This window comes from Peromyscus maniculatus, chromosome 11, assembly GCF_049852395.1.
Source record: "Peromyscus maniculatus bairdii isolate BWxNUB_F1_BW_parent chromosome 11, HU_Pman_BW_mat_3.1, whole genome shotgun sequence".
NCBI classification, from domain to species: Eukaryota; Metazoa; Chordata; class Mammalia; order Rodentia; family Cricetidae; genus Peromyscus; species Peromyscus maniculatus.
The window spans coordinates 40,875,572-40,894,051 of NC_134862.1; the positions used below are offsets into that span (position 1 = coordinate 40,875,572).

Genomic DNA, 18,480 nt, shown 5'->3' on the forward strand with positions numbered 1-18,480 from the left:
AAAGAAGAGGATGCTGTAAGTTGTCAAGTGGGAGCCATTGGACCATTGTCCGAGTGGCAGAGAGGCCAGGACCTGAGGCCGGGGCTTCTGTGACAGGCTGCTGAGTGTCGGGCTGGCATGGATCTCTGGCAGGGCAATTCAGAGCTCAGCTTAAAGTCAGCTAAAGAGGTCGAACAAGTTAACCAAGTTGAAAACTGCCTCGAAAAGCCCAGGACCTGTGCTTGGCCTCTCCCAGAAGCCCGACAGGATTTGTCTTAGAGCCTGCAAGAACACACACCCAGGTCATAGCCTCTGCTCTGACTGACCTTACACAGAGCAAAAACCTGCCCCCCCCCCCCCCCCCCCCCCCCCCCCGCACCCTACCCCGGGTAGCTTTCTGACCACAGGCTGAAGGTGGGCTGTAGCTTGTACGGATGGCAGGGAATCTGGTAAACTCGGGGGTGGGGTGGGGTAGGGGGGGTGGGGGGTACTGGGAAGTGTTTTTCAGACCACATGTGATGGCACCAAATCTTACACACCTTTAGTAATTTGCTCACAATGTGCCACGTTCTCAGCCGTAACCCAGTGCCCCAAATTATCTTGGAAAGCTGGGGGGGGGGGGCGATATATGTGCTGCTCTGGTCAGCTCTGAGTGGACAGTTGGCTAAGTGGTTAAAACCAGGAAATTCCATGCTTCTTTAGAATGTTGGTGGGACTTTCCCCTGGCCACACCTGGTGATTTCCTCTGCCAGCCCCACCCCACCACTGGGAGGAGAGCAAGAACAGGCCCAGGGCTTGTTGCCGTAGCTGACAGATTCACCTGATGATAAGACAGAGGCCCTGCGGTGGCTTCTCCCAGCAGGGCCAGGAGGGACCTCTCTGAGAGTTCCACACTCCAGCCTGCGTCTTACAGGTTACCACCAGGCAAGATCATGGGGTGGGGGGGGATTGCCATCGCTGATCACCTAGGGCTTGGAGAGGACAGAAGCACGTGCTTTCTCTAGCAAATCACGTAACTGCTGCTCAAGACCCACCTTCTCTAAGGTCTCCCACCCTCTACAGCAAGGTGACTCCGTTCAACATGGCTGCTCCATCTGTCTGGAGCAGGGGTTCTCAGCCTTCCTCAAGCTGTGACCCTTTAATACAGTTCTTCATGTTGTGGTGACCCCCACCCCAACCATAAAATTATTTCTGTCGCTACTTCATAACTGTAATTTTGCTACTGTTAGGAATTATAATGTAAATATCTGACATGCAGGATAGCTGTTGGTATGTGACCCCCAAAGGGGTCGGGACCCACAGATTGAGAACCACTGGTCTAGACAGTCATCTGAGTGATCAGAGTACTCCTCCGGCCCACCAGGGATGCTGTTTTTGCCCACTGAGGTTTACAGGATCACCTGGTCTGCCCTGAAGGCTGCTCATTTTCCTCCATGAAGCGACACTCCTATTTTCCTTTCTTTCGCTGGCTAGCCTAATTAATCTCTTTTCCCAGGGACTTCCTAACACAAGAATCAAGTCTAGCATCTCCTGTGAAACAGGCACTGTGTGCTCAGGACAGAAAAGGAGAGACGCGGGCATCTTATCCCAGAGCTGTGGGTGCTGGACAACGTGGTAGTGAACGCAAGGAGATGCACGTTCAGCAAGCGGTGGTTTTGTGGCCCTCGTCCGGGGAGCAGCAGGAGGGGCTTTGCTGGGTGCTCTGAGTGAGGCGGAGAAGGGGAACTGGTTCAAGATAGGAAGCAGGGGCAGAGGTGCTGGAGTATGAAAAGAGCATGGATTTTTCAGGGCTTTATACCCGGGATGCTGGAAACAGATGGAGGGAAGAGGATGTCCATAAGGGGCCTTGCCACATCTTCCCAGGCCCAAGGAATCATGGAAATTGTGGCAATCCAAAGGCAGTTTAGGGACCAGAGGGAAGCGTGTGCGCGCGCGCGTGTGTGTGTGTGTGTGTGTGTGTGTGTGTGTGATGTGTGTGTATGTGTGTGTGGGGTGTGTGTGTGATGTGTGTGTGTATGTGATATATGTGATGTGGTGTGTGTGTGTGTGTGTGTGTGTGTGTGTATGTATGTGATGTGTGTGTGTGGTATTGGGTTGGCAACTCTGGAGGAAAAAAACTCATGTCTGCTACTGATGGAGGCTGGTGTGGTAGAAAGGGCTGCTGCATCATCATCAAGGCCACCTTGTAAACAGGACTTGTCATTTTCTCATAGGATTGGTATAAAGCAAAGAGATGGCATGCTTGGTGCCCAGTGGGTTTGGACAGATATTACTTTGGGCATAGTGACATATATCTGTGGTTTCAGCCTCCAGCAAGGCTGAGGCAGATGGTTCACTTGAGTCTAGGAATTCAGGATCAGCCTGAACAGGGCAATAGAGCTAGAGCTATTTAAAAAAAAATCAGGGAGCTGGGGGTGTAAATCAGTACAGTACTGCTCAGCATGCATGAGGCTGAGGTTTCATATCCAATAGTAGCTGCTGCCCCACCCCCCACATTGTTTTCCAGTACCTTTAAAGTAAGAAGGTCTCAAACAAACAAAAGTAAGAAAGGATCAGGGCAGGGTGGTGTATGTGTGGACTTGTTTACAGGGCTGCGTTCTAGCTGTGCTTAGTCACAGGGGCTAAACAACAAAACCTCGGAGCCCATAGCTAGTCGACACCTTCGTAAGTCAATGCAGCCCAGGAGCTTTGGTGCAGAGGGACAAACAGGACGCCAGGACTGCTACTCTGGCTCTTCCCAAGCAGTGGGAAAGGGGCTGTGGGTGCACTGTCCAGGTCGCCAAGGGATCTGGTCCGTGTGCAATTATCTGTCACGGTTCCTAGTCTGGAAACGTGTTCCTTTCCTCTCCTACTCAGCTTCAGACCCTGCCTTCAACTCAGCTGAACTAAAGAAGCAATTGACAGTGAACTCATTCCTCCACAGCCATGCCTGTCCACGCCTACCACAGCATCTCTGTCCTCCATGCCTGTCCATGCCTACCACAGGATCTCTGTCCTTCATGCCTGTCCATGCCTACCACAGCATCTTCTGTCCTCCATGATTGCCCATGACTACCACAGGATCTCTGTCCTTCATGCCTGTCCATGCCTACCACAGGATTTTCTGTCCTCCATGATTGCCCATGACTACCACAGCATCTTCTGTCCTCCATGATTGCCCATGCCTACCACAGCATCTCTGTCCTCCATGCCTGTCCACGCCTACCACAGAATCTCCTGTCCTCCATGCCTGTCCATGCCTACCACAGGATCTCTGTCCTTCATGCCTGTCCATGCCTACCACAGGATCTCCTGTCCTCTATGCCTACCACAGCATCTTCTGTCCTCCATGATTGCCCACGCCTACCACAGCATCTTCTGTCCTCCCGAGAGACAGGACCACGTGTCCCTCCTGTGGACACCGCCCCCTCCACTTGGGCTATGCGACACCGCTGTCCCTCCAGACTCCCTCCTGCCTTTCTCTGGGTCTGCCCACAGAGCAAATGTGCCTCAGCCCTGTCTATTTTCAAAGCAAACCCTGGTCTTCGACTCATCTGGATGCTCCCATTCTCTGAACTTCTGGGTCTTTCCTTCTTTGCTGCCTAGCCCACTCCAACAAGATTCATTTCCCATCTACTGTGAAAATGCTTTTTTCCCCTTTTATTTCCTGTTTTCTTTTTTGAGACAGGATCTCTCCATGTACCAAGAAGTCCCATCTGCAGCCCCCCAGACCTTTTTTTTTCTTTTGAGACAGGGTACCTCTATATAGTCCTGGCTGTTCTGAACTTGGTAGATAGACCAAGATAGCCATGAATTCACAGCATCTTCCCGTCTCTGCCTCTCAAGTGTTTGGACTAAGGGCATGCTCCACCATGTCCAACAAAAATGCCTACTTTTGACATCAGCTTTATCTTATCCCAAGGCACTGGCCATGTAACAGTTGATCCCTCCATTTGTCAAGTAATCCCTTTCCCTGGTTTCTGGAATATGTGCTCATCTGCCACCTAGGTGCTGGGCTTACTCCACCCCCCCACCCCCCACTCCCCCACCCCCCACCCCCAGCTCCTCTTTCACGAGATTTCCTTTTTCCACCTACACTTCACATCAGGAATCTGTTTGAATACATCCTACTGGATTTTGGGTAGGAAATCCCCCAACTTGACTCACCCATCTTCCCATTTCTGTATCTCTTGGTCATCTCAGCATGGCCTGCCTAAGCAGAAATCTTAATTTTCTGTGCTCGATTTCACACCACAATGGCCTCCTCCCTATTTTAAAAATAGTCTTTATTGCCAAAGCTGGCCTCAAGCTGTGATCTTCTTGCCTCAGCTAGTATCTAGGACCCCTGGCACATGTCACCACACAGCTCCGTGTCACCACACAGCTCCATAATGGCCTTCTTGTCCTACCCAGCATCTTGTTTCATTTTCGTACTCTCTAATTTTGCTTTTTGTGTGGAGTAGGAAAAACAAGCTCTACTGCCTGCTCTTCCTGCTCAATACAGCGCTTGAATAGACAGATTAAAATCGGTTGATTAACTAATTGATTCCTTGCCATATGTAATATCAGGGTTAGCTTCTGAGTCAAAGGAAACTTCCTGGCAGCTGTGGCAGTTCAGGCTTGGAAATCCCAGGACGCAGGAGGCTAAAGCAGAGGATGTGAGCACATCAGGAAAGCCTTCCTCACCTAACTTCCTACAACAATGGGATCGATAAGCATTTACATGAGATAATCCGAAGTCCATGCTCACCTGGTCTCTTGGTTTGGTTTCCATTCGGTTGAAATGCATTTGTGTATTGACGGTTCACTGTGGCCATCAACATCCCATCAGAATAAATAGGGAAGAGGACCCCAAAGCATGACCTTTGCTGTAGGAGTCTCTAAAAGTCTCTTTGGTGCTTTGCCCACAGCCCAAGAGCTCCTCCATCTCAGCAACTCAGTGGTTCCAGGGATCCCTCCTCACATACAGCTGCCAGGGATGAGAGCCTGTACCACAGGCTGGCAGAACCGTTTCAATTTTGACTTCCTCTGGGCAACAATGCTGCATGAGCATCATTAACAGTGGGAGATGAGACAAGCTGGTAGGGCAAGAAGGAGCTGAATACCAGATACATACGAGATAAAAATGACAAACCACGGAGGAAGGTGTCCATTCCCGGGCTGGGGTAGGATCCCCTGTCTTACTATTGAGCACAGGTGATGCCAATAAACAGACTTGATTTATCCTCAGGGATGTCTGGTATTATGTTAAGCTCCCTAAAAACAAATGTTGGCCCCAGGTTTTGCAGAATTTATTCTAATTTGTTACCTCCCTTGGTATTTTGCTGCTTTTGACAATCAGGTATTTATGCCTTACAAATGTCTGCACTGCACAAGACCTGTGCAAAACGCAAGACCCAATCCCAGTATGGAGAAGGGAGCTGGGCATGAAGTCTCACTCCTAGCAGAGGAACTAATGGCAATTGTTAGCAGCTGGGAAAGGAAGGGTCCATTTTCTCTAACGGTGTAGCCCCTGAGGAGCCCAAGATATTTGGGCAGCACAAATCAGCCTTGGTGGAGGGGGCAGAGCTGGGTGGGTAGGGAAGGGGGGATGACTGGGAAGAACTGGGAGAGGATGAAGATAATCAAAACATGCTTTACAGAATTCTCAAAAAAGTCAAGTACATATGTATGTACACTTGTTTTCACTTGGTGTTAGGAAAGCAACTCAGTGTGAGAAGTTAAATAGCCCCCACACAAAGCAGGAGTTGTGTGCAGAATGGGACTGAGTGCTAAGCTGGGCTGCCCATGTAACTATCAAGTAGTTAAGAAAAGGACAACTGTGCTATTTTAAAAATTAGACAACATCTTAAAAAAATAATTCTGATGCTGGGCATGCTGATGCACACCTTCTCTCTCAGCATCTGGGAGGCAGAGGCAGGTGGATCTACATGAGTTCGAGGCCAGCCTGGTCTACAAAGCAAGTTCTAGGACAGCCAGGTCTACATAGAGAAACCCTGTTTCAGGGGGGAAAAAATTCCTCAAGGGCATGGTGGTGCATGCTTTTAACCCCAGCACTCAAGAGGCAGAGGCAGGTAGATCTCTGTGAATTTGAGGCCAGTTTGGTCTACACAGTGAGTTCTGAGATGGCCAGGGCTAGGAGGAGAGACCCTGTCTCAAACAAGCAAACAATGTATATATAAGTATATGTAAATGTATACCCACAGACACACATGAATTCTGCAGACTCAGTTCTTCCTCATTTAGAAGTGAAGCCTCTAGGGGACAAGTTTTGGAGATTTTAGTCCATGACTGTTTGGCCTTATTGCTTTGGGCTTCATGCAGACACATGTGGTAGAGTAATGAGTAACTTTCTATGGTCTCCATCCTCAAGGTCACTTTCTGTTAAAACATAGGCATCTCTCAGGGAGAGGAGGCATCCCTGTGTCTTTCACTACCACCAGTGTAGTGGGTAGCTGTTCCAGCTTTGACCTGGAAGTACCACTCGAATGAGGCTTCCGGTAACTGCCACGCCTACCTATAACTTGCCCCTGGGGTGGGTGCGAGATGGGAGCCCTTAATATGATCCAGATGTGCCGGCTCTCTTGGTTCCTTGTGATCCTGGATGCTGGATGGTAGAGCGAGCAGAGTTCTCTAGAGAACACCGCTGGACTGCACTGTACCTCTTCTAGACTCTGTAACCAACCTCTTTACTGGCTGTAAGTTACCCCAAAATAAACCTTCTTTTAACTACGTGGAGTTGCCTTAATAAATACCCCAGTACACCAGCAATAAGCCATGTTGGTGAGAACTTCTTCCAGATACAGGAGATGGCCAAGGGCAAGCTGACTCAGGGGTCTAGCTGTGAAAGACAGAGGAGGACCATTGGCAGGGGCTGGATTGATGGTTCAGCAGTTAAGAGCACTGGCTGTTCTTGCAGAGGACCGGGGTTCAGTTCTCAGCAGCCACGTGGTGGCTCACAACTGTCTGTAACTCCAGTTCCAAAGGATCGTATGCCCTCTTCTGACCTCTGTGGCACGGCATGCATTGTACAGATAAACGCGAAGAAAAAAACACCTAGAACACACTAAGCAAAAATGATAAATCTTAAAATACAGACCCACCTGGCCACCCTTAGTCGTAGCCGGCAAAGTTTCCAACCAGCTTTATAGGTTTTAGTCTTTCAAGTGGGAAATCTGACCATGAAGACAGAAATGAAGTAGTCCTCATTAAAAACAAAAGGTAGATTCCGTTAAGGAAGGTTCTTATGACCACAGACTGGTGAACAGTATGCTAAAGACTTCCTACAAAACCCTGAGGTTCCACACATGGGCCAAATGGAACCAATGGATAGAGGGACAGAGAAGGTCCAAGGCCACCTTGTTCTTCCTATCGCTAGGCTTGACTCAGATGAATCAGAACTTTCAGGGAGAGGGGAAAGGGAGTTGGCTCACAGCAGTGAAACCTAAAAACATGTTTTATTTTGAAGTTGTGCTTTGGATTCTCCCCAATCCAACATCGGCTGAGTGAGTCTTAGGTTCACACAAAGCATCTTCAAGCATACATACAATATTCCAGTTATCAACACCGTTTTAAAGAACATACCATTTTACACAAATGTGACATAAAAATCAGACGCCACAACATTGCAGTTCCCTGGAAGATCTAAGTTCTCTTCTGAACGGAAGTTCATGCACACCAGCCCTTCCAGTGGTCTGTTCATCCTGGTGCCGGAGGGATGTCTCATCTCCTTGGGGACAAACAAAGGGTGGCCTGAGGAGGCTGGCAGAGACCAGCATTTCCCTTTTATAAAGTTGCTGGTGGCAAACTCCTCTACGTTCCAAACTGGGGTGCTGGTAGCCCCACACCACTTTTCTTCCCCAAAGACTGAGTCCACACCAGGGAAAGGATCCATGCCACGAGGGGCAGAGCAGGGCTCTTGGAAGCATCATGCTGGTTTCGGGCAAGCCTATCTGAGGGAGGCTAGTTGCCCAAGGCCTGGGGTGGCTGGCTCCTTTTGGCTTTTGGGTGTAAAATCACAGTGTGCAACCTCAATTCCAGTTGAAGTTTGCTCTGCCGAGGAGGACTCTCCTCCTCTTGGTTCCTACTCCTTTTAACAGGACCATCTCAGAGGCGTCAGAAGCACCAGAGATAAGGAAGACAGCGAGGCTCCCAGAGCTGGGGTTAGTAGGGAACCACTTGTACACCATCCAGTTCGTTATGCAAGTCAGCAGATGGACATCGACCAAGGGGATGACAAACACAAATAATGTACAGGGCTAAAAGAGAAGGTGAGAACAAGAGAACAGACCCAAAGTGTGGTCTTCAAGAAGCTTCGTTTTTACCTTCTTAGAGGGTAGTGTCCTGGAGAGAGGGAAAAGGGCAGGTTGGAAACTTCTATCACTTAGATTAAGAGGAATGTAAGGACGGGGGATCATTTCAGCAAGGAAAAAGATCCTTGAGTCTGAAAGCCCCCCTTGGCTCAGGAGCAGTACACGCCCAGGTCAAGATGACAGGTCAGGGAAAAGAGCATAAAGAAACTAGGAGGCCTGAGGACCAGGGCGGTCCCCTGCGGTCCGACTCACTCGCCTCTCTAGTCTCCTGGTGCTGCAAGGCACTCTTCTCTTTAGAGACTCCTTCCAGCTCCCCATTCCCTTTCACAGAGAGAAACATCTGCCACTTTCTAAAGATCCAACCATGGGTCCAAAAGGACCTCTTCTAGCCCGAAGCTAAGAACATTCAGATTTTCCAACCTGAACGGCAACCCACCATCTCTCTCTTGAACTACAGAAAAGCAATCCAGTTAAATAAAAGCACGGCTTTCAAACCAGAAGCCAGAGAAGAGGAATGAGCCTGAGCTTCACGGAGCTGCTGAAACGTGTGAGCCTGAACCACGACTTCCGAGCTCTGGAGCTCTTGGGTAGCGGGATGGAGAAGGGTGGGTGTTCAAGCCCCAGGCTTGCAGGCTGGCTAGAGAATTCCCTGGTAGGACACCTGAAGCAGGCCAAGGGCAGGCCCCAATATGAAGCATTCAATTCTTTACTTTTTAAAGATTCTGCCTTTGGGAAAATAATTTTGAGTTTATGGGGGTCAAAGTTTCCTTAGTTGACCTTGTTTGGATAAACAAAAAAATGGTCTCCAGAGGCGGGGTCTCTAGAACTGAACGAGCGCTTTCCAAGCCCCTGCCCACCTCCAGAGAGAGCCATATAAAAAACTACGCCAAGGGGTAAACCTGAAATAGTTTTAATCTGGGGACCATTTTTGGATTAGCAGAGAGCAACTTAAATTTTTTTAAATAGAATAGTGAACTTTAAAAATGTTAAATGCCAAAAAAGTTGGAAGGAAGAAGGACCCATTCCTACCCCTTTCAAACCTGCCATAAACATAACAAAACTTTAAGACTTTTACTCTAAAAGGAACTAGCTATAAAACTGTCTTATATTGGAAAATGTCTTAAATGGAAAATGATGTGTCAGAGACAAAGACAGGAACTGAAGAAAAGTCTCTATGTTCAGAAAAACTTGAAAAGCTCAATAAGATTGGGATGTACTTCTACAGGATGGAGCGGAGCAAATGCAAACAGCAGTGACCAACTCACAGCAAGAGGAAGAAGACAATCCCCACCCCCACATCAGAGCACAGGACCGCCCCACTCTGCTAAATTTCTACAACAGAGGGATTTCGAAGGCCAGGTTTCTCTGATCCAAACAGAACAAGTTTGTGATGAGAACAGAGACTCCTGGTGGCTTCTGTGTGAACTGCCACAACAGAGAGTGGTCTATGACCAGAAGAGGCCACACCAGAGAGCAGAAAAACCTCTGCGTGTGTGCATGAGTGCGCATGCGCACGAGTATATATTTATAGAAAATGAAAACTGGGCTATATATGATTTTTTAAATTAGTACTCAAAACAAGATGCCACTGAGAGCTAGGTGGCCGCAGCCAACCGTCTGCTTCAAGGTATCCTCTATGGTATGAAGGGACAGAGACACAGGCCCACGTTCCCATGGCTTGCCTTGGCAGATACCACAGCAAGCCGATCATGGAAAACTTAGTCTCTGGCTAACCTAAGAACAGTATGTACTGTAGCTGGCTGGATTACAACAGAGGGGAGCGAAGAGTGGAGGGAAGGGCCAGGAAGGGAAGAGCAGTAACAAGGGCTTCATTCTCAAGGTCTGGATAACGGGAAGGCTAATTCCTGTAAGAACAACTTAGAATCTATTTTCAACTGAAGTCTCCAAGCTAGTTAAATAGGAAGATTTTAATAACCATCAGTCTCCTCGTCTAACACAATTAAGTTAGACCCCCTAGACAGTGCAAGACTTGTCGGTGGCCTGTGGGGAAGCTGAGGAATTGACACCGGGGCTGGTGGCATTTGTTTTGGGGAAGACAGTTGGCTTGGGCCGTGTGGCAGGTGGTTTGACCGGGGCAGCCATCTTGACTGACTTGACGGGCCGGAAGGCGCAGGCAATGTCCCCAGCAGTACTGGCGCTGCGCTGGAAGGCAGGCTCGGGGTCCTTGAGGAGCTGAGTGTGCAGGGGGCTGGAGGGCTCCGATGTGGGGGCTACCACTGGGGAGGTCTTGAGGGGTTCCAAGGTGTCCAGAACCACATCAGGGGTGTGCTTAACACTGCTCTGCCGCTCCAGCTCTCGAAGCTCATTCAGGGCAGAGTTCATTGTTGCTTCAATATCCTGCAAAACAGGAAAAAGGAAGAAGTAAGTCAAACCAAGACAGATGTCCCCAAGGATCCTATTTCAACCAAATAGGCCAAGCCATGAAACCAACTATAAAATGCATTATTTTACTTGGCCAAAGTCCTTGAACACATGAATGTCCAGAATGTGGAGAAAGGGGACAGAGAGATTTTCATCATCAGGAATTTAGAAAGAGTAATTAATGACTTCTGGATGTGACAAGGCTGTGGCACACATCAACTCATACCACTTGTGTTACCCGCACACGATCGAGCCAGCCAAAATTTCAGCAGAAACTGGGGAGGGGCCCCCGAGGCCGCACTCCTATTGGAGGAGTGCTGGCAGCTGACGGTTGCTGAGGGAGGAAGAGTCACTCACTTTTGGGGATGGGGCTCCTGGGAGGTAGACCATGCCACAGTGGGTGGCCCTAGACCTATGCATATACCGAAAGTATTAAACTTGCCATAAATATAAAGATACATAAATATATATTGGACTCGGGAGTATTAAAAAAAACAATAACAAAAGAAAGACATGAGGTTGGGAGGGAAGTGAAGTGGGAGGCATTAGGAGGAGCTGGAGGTGGCAGTGGATGACATGATCAAAATACATTGCATAAATGTATTAAATTTAACAACTAAGAAAAAAATATTATTAAAAAAAGAGTAGCTGAATATTTTCAACTTGAGTCCTTGGTTTTAATGACAGGTGCTGAAACATTTCTGGATGAAATGACAGATAATTAAACGGAGGAGAATGGTCATGAGTACATGGGGATTCACTATGTGATTCTCTGCATTTCTGTGTATGTTTGAAAGTACACAATGAACACATTTTACAGAGCGGTAGAGATCAAGTATGGCTTTCTTTTCTTTACTTCAAGGCCAATGGTTAGTGGGGTTATTCCTTTCTCCACAAGAGGTAAGGAATGTTCACGAACCAAGTCCTTGAAGATTTATCGGGACAATGCTTCAATTTCCCAACTCACCCAAGAGTGCAACCTGAAACCATTTCCTTCTACCCAGCACCATGAAAGGGAACCCAAGAGTGGCCAAAAGGGGGAGCCAAAGCCCACATAGGTAAGTAAGTTAGCATCTACAAATCAGTAGATACAGAAGATTTTAGAAAAAATGGCAGCCCAAGTCCAGGGGATCAAGGCAGAACCAAAGACCCTTTGAATGCAAGCATCCAGTAAGTGCCCAGCTTCCATACCCTCCTGCAAACTCGTGCTTAAGATTGTGTTCCAAAGTCACCACAGGACTCCTCTTTGGGATCAAGAATACTTCCAAAGATTCTAAGTCTCAAATAAGTCCCAGGCTCCCAAATCAGAGCTACCTGTCCGATTGCATGATCGAAGTTTGCTATGAATGGTAGTGATTCATTTCCATCCGTCACTATGGCATTTATTAGCCTTTCTTCCTCTCTCTGCAATGTCAGGGATGGAACCCAGGAGCCTATGCATGCTAGGCACGCATTTTGAGCTTGCATCACCGAGACACACCTGTGGGCTTCTCAAATCTTTTAGAACGCTCAGTAAAAACTCTTACCTCCTAGCTCTGTCTTGTAATGCGGCTAGCATGTTCACAGTTTCTAACATTTGGTTAATGGCTGGCCAAAAGAGGACCAAGGAGGATTCCCATGGTGCAAGGCAGATTGCGATCAGGAGCTTAAATAGGATAGGAGGTGAACGAAGCAAGACATCACAGGCCCAGGGCTCAACACTGGGCGTACCAGGTACACCTCCTTCAGTAGAGCACTGAGCACCAAGGAAACCAACAGAGGTCATACAGAGCTGCTATTGCCCTCTCCCGATCACCCCGGAAGATGAGGTGAGGAAGAGGACAGAAGCAAGCCCTTAGTTCCTACCTGTTCTAACGGAAGTTATATAGCTGCGAGAGACGTCTGAGCGAACTGCTCGGAGTGGCCCCAGCAGTCGGGTGTTTAGAGGTCGAGTTGGGTTTCTAGTATTTCATGGAAAACAGAGTCATCAATGTGGTGCAGATGAAAAGGAAGCTCCTGCAATCTGGGAGCTCATCTGCATGTTACCTTCTGGTACTCGAGCTTCCAGCAACAAGAATACTTTGGGGTCTTTAAGACAGAACCAGATGCTGGGCTAAGCATCTACCTACAAGCATTAGAGATCAGCTTTATAAGATGGGGTGACAGGGATGGGCAGAGAAATATACAATGTGACCTGAACTATATATATTTGAGTCTTCGCTTCACCGAAGTCTACTATTGTGTTTCTATCATCTATCTGTCTGTCTGTCTCTCTCTCCTTACCTATCTACCGATATATCTACCTATCTATCCATCTAATTTTTCATGTGTGTGTTCAATGTGCAGAGGCCAGAGGAAGATGTCAGGTATCCTCCTCTATTGCTCTCTACCTTATTGTTTTTTGGGGCAGAACTCACTGAATTTGAAGCTTGTTGTTTTGGCTAGGCTGGCTGGCTGGTCAGCAGGTTCTAGAAATCTGCCTGCCCTTAATCCCCAACACTGGGGTTACAGGCATACATGACCATGCCTTTGATGTGGGTGCTGCGAATTTGAGTTCAGTTCATCTCGCTTGCACAGGAAGTGTTCTTATCTATTGAGCCATCTCTCTAGACCCTACCTTAGGTCTTAACTCATGAAACTTGGACTAACGGACTTTTATCAAAATATTCTTAACTGCTGGCTTTAAAAGTAAACAGCCTTGCAAACAGGCAGAATACGAATAAGAAGGGAGAATGCTATTAATTCTACTTTCAGGCTGCTGGGGAGACAGGGATAGGCAGATTGCTCAGTAAGCTGTCTTGGCAGGTTCACATGTGTGATCCTTGCTGCACTCTGCACAGAATGTACAGAGCATTGGTCTGTCTGAAGTTCTGTTGATTAGCCGGGGCTGCTCTGAGCGGAACTGATGAGTGTAGCTTACTACTGATTGCCCAGGGCCCCTCAGTTACCTGTGCAATGACTTCAGGGTCCATGGGCCGATGGTTATTGAAGCTTTTTGACCTTCCTGCAGTGGTGGTCTTCCGGATCTGTGGACTGTCCAGCCGGTTCTTCAGGGACGAGTGGCGGCTGATTGAGTTGAGGCTCCCATGGCCACTGATGGAACACTTATCTGGCCCTTCCTTGGGGAGATTCTGGCTCATGATGGGCTGAGAGGATGGACGGCAGCTAGCCCCCACCCCCGGGGAGGAGGAGTCAGTCAGAGAACTGCCCAGCCCATGGCTGTCACTCCGAAATGCTTTTCTGATGCTCCCAGATTCTGGACGCTTCCTTTGCCTTCAATAAACAGAAACGGCATCTGATCAGGAAGCCCTGGGTCCGAGGGAGCTGGGATTGTGACAGAGGGGTGGAGGCTGGCACTTTGGACAGCTAAAGAAAGTCACACAGAATACCCTACCTCTTCAGTTTTTCTTTCTCTTGTTTTCTCTATGGATCTGTTCCCTCCAACCCCCAACCTGGGCAGAGACGAAATGGATACTTACTTGGTAGTTGTGGGCTTTGAGTTCTAAACATGCAAGATGCTGTCAGAGAAAAAATTGCCTGTTCACGAGAACGTTTCTAATGGGAGAAAGATTGGTGAAGAGACCCCATCCACTGCCTGCCTGCACAGAAACCCAAGCCCCAGGTGAGAAAGTCTCACCATCACCAAGGAGGGGAGAGCTGCTGGCAACAGGCGCCAACTTTTCCAAATTCCAGTTTGCTCGGCTACACCGCTGCAAGCCCATCACCATCCGGGCGCTGGCAAGGGGCTCCTTCTAGTTCATAGCCATGGAAGAGATTTTTCAAGGAACTGCAGGGCACAGAGAGCTCACTGTGTGCCTGAGCTCAGGGTAGAAAGGGCATCTACACAACTCCTACGGCCCCCAGCACTGGGCCCCTTTATTTCATACCACAGAGGCTCTCAAATGACGTGAGAGAGTGGGATCCTGGCCCTATGGGTAGCGCCTGCTGCTGAATAGTTTTATTTTTTTTGAACGGGATTTTAAAGGACCTCATCTACGATGCCACTGAGCTGCGAGTTCAGAGAGCAGCTGTGAGGCTCTGATTTGGAGTCTATTGAGGATGATGAGCTGAGCTGGGGACTGGGATGGTAATAGTAGGACTGCAGACGGGGGGGGGGGGGGATCTCTGGAGCATAGCTAATGCCTTAAGTCATCCTGTGCTGCTCACAGCTGAGGGCTGCTTTATCTTTCTGGGTCCAGCAGGGTGTGGCCCGGCAGCCATGAGTGTGGCTGCTAGGCAGCTCTAGCCTTGTAAGGCAGCCATTCTCAATCAGGAAAAGGATGCTCTAAAGGCCCTGCTGAAATGAGCCCTCCATTGTCAAGTTTTCCACGACACTAGTACCTCCAACTACAGACTGAAGAGATTCCTCCCTCCCATGTTCCTTCAGGGCTTCCATACAACTGCTTTTCAGTTACCTTCCATATGGTCCTTTGCCTTGCCAGATTGTGAGCTCTGAAGAGCTAGCATTCATTGGTGCTTGGCACAAAGCAGATGGTTAATATAGGATGTGGAATTAAACTGAAACGCCACACCCTAAGAACTCTGCTGATTTCCTTTTTCCATTCAAGGATGGCTGACTCACAGATCAGAACTGCTGAGAAGGCAGACTTAGGAGACTGTGGTAGCATCATCCCAGGCTCTATCTGGGGCGTAGAGATGAGGAAGACAGAGATGCCGATTACAAGGAGCTCAGCCTGGAGGAGGAACCAGGAGTAGCACCGAGTACCAACAACTCAAGCCATTGTGGTGCAGAATGAGGGCACTGTTTTCAGCCTCAAGGAACTCAGGGCGTGAGGAAGGCTTACCCAAATAGGTAATGTTTAGACCGAGTCTTGGAAGCTGAGGAGGAGTTAACGGATGAGAGGGCCCAGGAGGAGAGAGTTCTCCAAGGCAATCAGGAAACTCGAGTTCCACAGGAACATTGTTCTGGAGGCAGTCGGGAGGGCAGAAAGGCAGACTCACTCCTAAGGGCCAGGCATGCTGGGGGCTGCCACTCAGGCACTGATTGGCTGGCGCCTGGGAAAGTGTGAGTAGACCATGCTGACATGGTTTGGTTTTGGTCTGTCCCCAGGAAATTCCTCATAAGAATCTTAATACCACCAAGCAAGGAGTTCAAGGGAACGACCGTGACTTCCTACTAGATGTTTACCTTTTGGCTATTTCAGCTTTTGTTCTCGGTAATTCCTTTGTATAAATGGCATCAAAGATATGTTGACTTAAAAATTAATACCCAGGGATGAAGCTGTAACTCAGCAGTAGAGTGCTCCACTTGTATATGTGCCGTGTTGAGTTCTATCCCCAACACCATAAAAAACAAGAATAAAAGTGCCTAAATAAATATCTAACTTCACCTCCATCGTCATCTTGGTTTCTGGCTTAATAAGCTCATGCATGGCTTTGTGAGTGCAGGATCATAATTAACACAGACTTGTAAATAATAAAAAAAATGTGATTAGCTGGCAGCTACTTTTTGTTAGCTTGCCCTCCTAGTAGACTGGAGGGAAGTATAAAATCCTCCGCTTGTTTACCGGTCTGAATTCAATTATGACTACACTGAGTGAGTGAGCTGAATAAACTAGATGAACCTGAGTGTGAAAGAGATAGGAAAGAGCCATGTCCCCCAACCCCTCTACTGTCTGGTTGGAAAAAAGCCAAGAGATCTGGCAACCTCGTGCGGTTTACAAACAATAAGCATCTTTTATTCTCCTTCCAGTCTCAGTGTCCAGAGGCTATGGTTAACAGGGTTTCAAAGTGCGAATCGTCTCAGCCCTCCAGAGTCGGAAGGAATACACACTGTACGTCATCTCCAATCCACGTTCACCACGAGTGCCCCGGGGCTTGTCATCCTCCTGGCACTGGGCCACAGTTCAGGGTCTGGCGGAAAGAGGTCTGTAGGACTTGGTGTCTGGCCCCTTGAGATGAGATTAGTTCTCCAATAGCCTGAGTGCCTCCTGGGGAGGCAGCAGCTCATGGGCGGGCGAACGAGGAATCCCTCTAGATAGCCAGCAGGTGTGGATGGAGTTAGAACCTCAGAATACTGCTAATGGCCACAATGAAAGCTGGGGTCAGAATGAGCCTGCTGGGCAGGAGTGGGCATCTGCAAAGGGGCTGCTAGGGAAGGATAATACACAGTGCTAAAGCAACAAGGAAAAAATGAGAGTGATTTCTGCCAGTGTGACAGGGAGCACAGGGTCACAGGATGGTTTAGGAGCTCAGCACAAAGCTTCCCTTGGGCTCAGTGCTCTTCTCTTTTCCATGGCCATGAATGTGGGATAGGGAGAACCAGACACATGACGTCTAAGTTAGCCCACCTGGTGGACAGTAGCCTGGTGGGAGACATACGAAACTCTGAATCTTCAGACAGACAAGGGTCCAAGAAGACATCGAATACTATTTGACTAAGAACTGGAAAAGTGAAGGCACTGATGAGAAATAGCACAAAACCGAGGAGCTGCATAAGGTGACCAAAGCTCTGATGAAGGTCTGGCTAAGATTGCCAGGAAGTCTGGGCAGACAGACACTGCGGACCACACAGAGTACCACAGGATGGTAACAGACAGTTGGAGGCTGGGCTCTACCCGCAGACCTACAGACGCCTCCTCAGCCCTGCCATCCATGCGGCAGCAAACAACACATGGGGACTGTTAGGTGGGGAGCTGGAGCCCTGCGGACAGCACAGGAGCAGGGTGGGTTAGGCCAGGGGTGAGTGAGTGAGTGAGGGAGTCATTTAGGGGAGCAGAAAATGAAAAGCAGAGCTTACTTGTTGATGTTTGCAAGATAAATATCAGCTACATGACCCCCACTGGGACAGCTGGTCCCCGTTCTGGCTGTCACCTTTTCTTCAGGTGGCTCAGACATGACCTCAATCTCAGACTTGGGGCTGGACCTCTCCACGACACCGTCCTCGCTGGGGCAGAAGGGACAGGCAGGCAGGGAGAAGGGAAAACACAAAAAGCAGCGTTAAATCAGCAAGATGGCCCCCCTGGACATCCACACGACCCCACACAGCCTGGAGGCAGCGGGAACCCCTGGTGGGGCTAATTCTGTGAACAGAGGCAAGGAAACCTGAGGGCCTCTGGAGGGTCATGTAAATAAGAATAAATAATCTGCTGAGTTCTATTTCATCCTCAGCTCCTCAGGAAAGCTTGGTAGGGGTCACCTGGATTCAAGGCATCTGCCTTTGACCCCATGCTGCTTTCATGGGGTGGCCATGGTGGGACCACCTCCTGGAGAAGGAGGTGGAAGTCCAGGCTGTGGTTTATCTGTGGTCCTGAGCACTGCTGGTAGTGACTCTGGAGGGAGATGCCAGTGTTGAGGCCGGGCGGGGACACATCGCCCCTGTCGTAGCACATCTAGCCTCGCTCAGAGCGTCCAAGATGGTCCCAGGTCTCTCCACTGCTCTCCTGGCCCCTCTGGCTACTGATGACAAAGAAAGCCCCTTTCCTCCCATAATTCATCTTCTCTCGATCCCGCAGTGAAGTCATAATGCTAAATTTGGGAGGGTCCTGTCCACGCTCAGATCGCCACCAGGTTTGCGATGTTATCAACACAGGGAGGATTTCCCCGAAGAAGGAGCCCAGGAGAGGCTGGGAGGGTGCAGGCTCATTCAGGATATCAACCTTTAAAAAGATAATAGTAAGGGAAGGACTAAAAACAGTGATAATGCTGTGTCCTAGAGAAGTGTGAGGGCAGAGTTAGGGCAAAGGGACAGGGAGGCAGGTCTGGGTAGGCTACAAGGCTCACTACTTCCTGCCTAGGAAATATTCTCAAAGGGTGGGAACCAACAGATAGCCTATCCAAAGATGTCTAGAGCCAGCTCTGGTTTTCCTTGTTCTCTGACATCCTTTTC

The 18,480-nt window shown here is 48.9% G+C and overlaps 1 protein-coding gene across 30 annotated transcripts in view; it reads right to left on the reverse strand.

Annotated features, from left to right (window-relative positions):
* Positions 1-10,178: 10,178 nt before the first annotated feature.
* Srgap2 (SLIT-ROBO Rho GTPase activating protein 2) overlaps positions 10,179-18,480 on the reverse strand; it is a 220,056-nt gene continuing 211,754 nt past the window's right edge. For 9 of the 30 annotated variants that reach the window (XM_042258095.2, XM_042258093.2, XM_042258094.2 and 6 more), the window contains 3 exons: positions 17,392-17,538; positions 13,580-13,904; positions 10,179-10,628 (listed from right to left, as the gene is read on the reverse strand). In XM_042258095.2, the coding sequence (XP_042114029.1) occupies positions 10,245-10,628; positions 13,580-13,904; positions 17,392-17,538 (856 nt within the window). In that variant the 3' untranslated portion in view covers positions 10,179-10,244. Of the gene's footprint in view, positions 10,629-12,497; positions 12,593-13,579; positions 13,905-16,303; positions 16,626-17,391; positions 18,251-18,480 lie in introns of those variants that run through there. The other 21 variants (XR_013043236.1, XR_013043233.1, XR_013043235.1 and 18 more) reach the window with 4 other exon arrangements.